Source organism: Pelophylax lessonae (genome assembly GCF_965119305.1).
Source record: "Pelophylax lessonae genome assembly, chromosome: 12".
Classification (NCBI taxonomy): domain Eukaryota; kingdom Metazoa; phylum Chordata; class Amphibia; order Anura; family Ranidae; genus Pelophylax; species Pelophylax lessonae.
In genome coordinates this window covers 222835137-222840136 of record NC_138779.1, presented here as the reverse complement: position 1 = coordinate 222840136, position 5000 = coordinate 222835137, and the positions used below count along the sequence as shown (strand labels likewise).

General features: G+C 47.4%; 1 protein-coding gene across 3 annotated transcripts in view; it reads left to right on the top strand.

Annotated features, from left to right (window-relative positions):
- Nucleotides 1–5000, top strand: part of ATP13A2 (ATPase cation transporting 13A2) — a 76835-nt gene that overhangs the window by 71122 nt on the left and 713 nt on the right. For all 3 annotated transcript variants that reach the window (XM_082274558.1, XM_082274559.1, XM_082274560.1), the window contains exons 23-28: nucleotides 433–512; nucleotides 1348–1500; nucleotides 2696–2792; nucleotides 2926–3149; nucleotides 3975–4126; nucleotides 4737–4909. In XM_082274558.1, coding sequence (XP_082130684.1) covers nucleotides 433–512; nucleotides 1348–1500; nucleotides 2696–2792; nucleotides 2926–3149; nucleotides 3975–4126; nucleotides 4737–4909 — 879 coding nt within the window. The remainder of the gene's footprint in view (nucleotides 1–432; nucleotides 513–1347; nucleotides 1501–2695; nucleotides 2793–2925; nucleotides 3150–3974; nucleotides 4127–4736; nucleotides 4910–5000) is intronic.

Below are 5000 nucleotides of genomic sequence, written 5' to 3'. Positions count from 1 at the left end.
AAGTCAGTGGGGGGGGGGGCGTTTTTGCATTAAAGTCAGTGGGGGGCGTTTTTGCATTAAAGTCCGTGGGGGGCGTTTTTGCATTGAATTCAATGGGGGGCATTTTTGCATTGAAGTCAATGGAATGCAGCATGCCATTATTGGCACCTTTTTATTTTTTTCTTTCGGTAAAATCTCAATAACCCTATTTTTTAGCCGATCTATCAGTGCATCCCCAATTTCAATGATGAGTTTTACCTTTGACCTGGAGTTTAGCTTCAATCAAAAAATACTGTTTGGAGTTGTTTTGCGCTCTTTTTTTTTTTTTTTTGCAGAAAGACACTCGAACCTCCAGGTGCAGGTGGACATTGTTGCCATAAACCTGAATTCAGTAGCGGAATCCTCCTTTCACATCCACAGTCATCCTGATCTTCTTCTTCTCTTGATTTTTAGGTTCTTATGCACGCCACAGTCTTTGCCCGAATGTCCCCCGAGCAGAAAACTCAGCTGGTGCAAAACTTCCAAGTTCTGGGGTGAGTGAGCGCCGGGCCCCGTATGGAGTCAGAATTGCGGCTGGTGAAAAGAGGCCACAAAGAGTCGGGGAGGCCTCCTATAGGTTCTGCAGATGTACGCCGCCAGCTTTCCAACAAAATGGCTGCAAATAAAGACCTCCGCTTTATAACAATGTTGCCATAAGGAATTGCTTAATAAGTCTCAATGGAAATGACACACACACACACTATTGTCAAAAGTATTGGGACGCCTGCCTTTACACACACATGAACTTTAATGACCTCCCAGTCTTAGTCCGTAGGGTTCAATATTGAGTTGTCCCACCCTTTGCAGCTTCAACTGAGTGGAGTGGAGACTGCGAGCCAGGCCTTCTCACCCAACATCAGTGCCTGACCACACAAATGCGCTTCTGGAAGAATGGTCAAACATTCCCATAGACACTCCTAAACCTTGTGGACAGCCTTCCCAGAAGAGTTGAAGCTGTTATAGCTGCAAAGGGCGGAGCCAACTCAATATTGAACCCTACGGACTAAGACTGGGATGCCATTAAAGTTCATGTGTTTGTAAAAGGCAGGCGTCCCAATACCTTTGACAATATAGTGTGTATATATATATATATATATATATATATATATATATATATATAATCTATGTATGTAGGCAAAAAAAGTTTTGTCCCTTTATCGCCTAGTTAGACGGTTTATAATATATTCTGCCTAAGGGGACCATTTACGGTATTCTCGTTATATGTTGTTGAGTGCACTTCGGCATTGTCTGGGTGGTGGGGGGCTCTCTGCAGTGACCTACGTATAGATATTTTTGCGGGTTAATTTGTTCTCATTCTTCTCTATACAGCTACTGCGTGGGGATGTGCGGAGATGGAGCCAATGACTGCGGAGCGCTGAAAGCTGCTGATGTCGGGATCTCTCTGTCGGACAGCGAGGCCTCCGTCGCCTCTCCATTCACCTCCAAAATCAACAACATTGAGTGTGTGCCCATCGTCATCCGGTCAGTGGAGGGCGCTGTTCTGAAATGTTTTATTTTGCTTGCTTACATTATATATATATATATATAATGTCTTACACATAATCATTGCTATAATAATAATAACTAGAAAATGTGTGGCCTTCATGAATGGGTGCTGGGTATTGGAGGATAAGAGCTGGAGGACTGGAGACCTATACTGGAGGTCTTTTAAAGGAAGGGACAATGAGGATGGTGGAACTTGTTCCAGATGTAGAGCTTTCTGGATTGAAGAAGGGGGATCAGGACAGTGGAGGATGGCAAAACTTTTTCCAGATGTGGAGCATTTTGGATTGAAGTGGAGGGGATCAGGATAGTGGAGGGGTATTTTGGAGGAGGGATATTGAGGATGGTGGAACTTGTTCCAAATGTAGAGTTTTCTGGATTGAAGGCTGGAGGTTCAAGACAGGGGAGGAGTATTGAGGATGGTGGAACTTGTTCCAGATGTAGCGCATTCTGGATTAAAGGGGGGGGGATCAGGATAGTGGAGGGGTGTTCTAGGGGAGGGGTATTGAGGATGGTGGAACTTGTTCCAGATGTAGAGCGTTCTGGATTGATGGAGGGTGGATCTGCACAGTAGAGGGGTGTTCTGGAGGAGGGGTATTGAGGATGGTGGAACTTGTTCCAGATGTAAAGTGCTCTGGATTGAAGGAGGGGGGGGGGGGTTAGGACAGTGGAGGGGTGTTCTGGAGAAGGGGTATTGAGGATGGTGGAACTTGTTCCAGATGTAGAGTGTTCTGGATTGAAGGAGGGGGGGTTAGGACAGTGGAGATGTGTTCTTGATGAGGGATATTGAGGATGATGGAACTTGTTCCAGATGGAGAGCAGTGTCCTGGAGTTGGGAGGAATTTAGGGACAGTGGAGGGGTGTTCTGGAGGAGGGGTATTGAGGATGGTGGAACTTGTTTCAGATGTAGAGTGTTCTGGATTGAAGGAGGGGGGGGGGGTAGGACAGTGGAGGGGTGTTCTGGAGGAGGGGTATTGAGGATGATGGAACTTGTTCCAGATGGAGAGGACTGTCCTGGAGTTGGGAGGAATTTAGGGACAGTGGAGATTTGTGGAATGTTCTATGGATCTATGGTGGAAACCTAGGTGGGATTATCTGCATTAAGGCACAATTCAGGACTGAAGGCCAAATTCCCACTAAGAAAACAAAACTGAAAATCTTTTGCTCCCTGCAGGGAAGGGCGCTGCTCACTGGAGACCTCGTTTGAGACGTTCAAATACATGGCAATGTACAGCCTGATCCAGTTCATCACGGTTCTCATCCTGTACACGGTGAGTGGGGAGGGGGGAGGGGGGGATGTGTCTTCTGATCGGTCTTCTGATCTGTCTCCTGAATTTCTGGTTACTGTGAAATGATTGTGGTCTCATCTGACCTCCTTTCTAATATAAATGTTTGTCTCACCAGGTGGACACCAATCTGGGTGACTTCCAGTTCCTCCTTTATGATTTGGTTATCACCACCACCGTGGCCATCCTGATGGGCAGAACCGGCCCGGCCAGCGAGCTGGGGATAAAGCGCCCGCTCGGCACTCTGATCAGTATTCCAGTCCTGGGGAGCCTGATATGTCAGACCCTTCTCATTATTCTCATCCTGCTGATGTCCTACTTTCTGACCACCTCGCAGCCTTGGTACGGGTAAAACCACCTTCCCAGGGATCCAGAAGAAGGGGTACAATGTGTGTGAGCCTAGAAGAGAAGTCAGCATAGATCAGATCACTGTGTATGGGCCTAGAAGAGACGTAATCATAGATCAGATCACTGTGTAAGGGCCTAGAAGAGAAGTCATCATAGATCAGATCACTGTGTTTGGGCCTAGAGAAATCATCATCGATCAGGTCACTGTGTACGGGCCTAGAGAAATCATCATCGATCAGGTCACTGTGTACGGGCCTACAAGAGAAATCACTATAGATCAGGTCACTGTTTACTGCCCTAGAAGAGAAGTCACCATAGATAAGGTCACTGTGTATGAGCCTAGAAGGAGAAGTCACCATAGATCAGCTCACTTTGTATTGGCCCAAAGGAGAAGCCACCATAGATCAGTTCACTGTGTTTGGGCCTAGAAGAGAAGTCACCATAGATCCGCTCACTGTGTATGGGCCCAGAGAAGAGGTCACCATAGATCAGCTCATTGTGTACGGGCCTAGAAGAGAAGTCACCATAGATCAGAGTACTGTGTATGGGCCCAGAAGAGAAGTCACCATAGATCAGCTCATTGTGTATGGGCCTAGAAGAGAAGTCACCATAGATCAGCTCATTGTGTATGGGCCCAGAGAAGAAGTCATAGATCAGGTCACATAGGTCAGATGTAAAGAGTAGCTGCTAGAGACACATCAAGGCTGCAGATCACAACACTGATTTATCCCTCAAAAGTAACTTATCTATATTTAAGAGAGATCCTGTGCCCCCCATATATCCCCCCAATCCTGTCAGTAACCGATCTCTCCCACGCAGGTTTCACCCAGTTAATATCACCAGCCTGGCACCTCAACACCTCCCGAACTATGAAAACACGACCATCTTCTATGTGTCTGGATTCCAGTATCTCATTCTCGCCATCGTCCTATCAAAAGGATATCCTTTCCGGAAGCCTCTGTACACCAACAGTGAGTGACCCCTCTACAAATTATCACTAAGTGTCAGTGTGTCATTGTTCTGTGACCCCCAAGTGTCAGCGTGTCATTGTTCTGGGACCCCCAAGTGTCAGTGTGTCATTGTTCTGGGACCCCCAAGTGTCAGTGTGTAATTGTTCTGGGACCCCCAAGTGTCAGTGTGTCATTGTTCTGGGACCCCCAAATGTCGGTGTGTCATTGTTCTGGGACCCCCAAATGTCAGCGTGTCATTGTTCTGGGACCCCCAAGTGTCATTGTGTCATTGTTCTGGGACCCCCAAGTGTCAGCGTGTCATTGTTCTGGGACCCCCAAATGTCGGTGTGTCATTGTTCTGGGACCCCCAAATGTCGGTGTGTCATTGTTCTGGGACCCCCAAATGTCAGTGTGTCATTGTTCTGGGGACCCCAAGTGTCAGTGTGTCATTGTTCTGGGACCCCCAAGTGTCGGTGTGTCATTGTTCTGGGACCCCCAAATGTCAGTGTGTCATTATTCTGTACCCCAAGTATCCTTTAGTACCCCCGGTTTCCTCGATTTGTCACTGGGATTCCTATATGTAACAATGTAAGGTTTTGTCACTGAGTGTTACTCTGATTTTCCCGCACAGTTCTGTACCTGCTGGCTCTGATCATCCTGCTAGCGATGATGTTGTGGATCACACTCTACCCCCTCCTCTTCATGCGGAATATCCTGAACCTCATGGTCATAGAAGATATAAACTTCAGGGTCATCTTAGTCGGGATCGCAGCGGTCAACTTAGTAGCCGCCTTCCTCATTGAGGTATGTCTGCCCCTCCAGTTCATGGGCCACCTTCTCATTGGGCACTGCCCGGGAAGCTGGGTGGCGGGTTGGCCTATACTTGTCCAAAGAG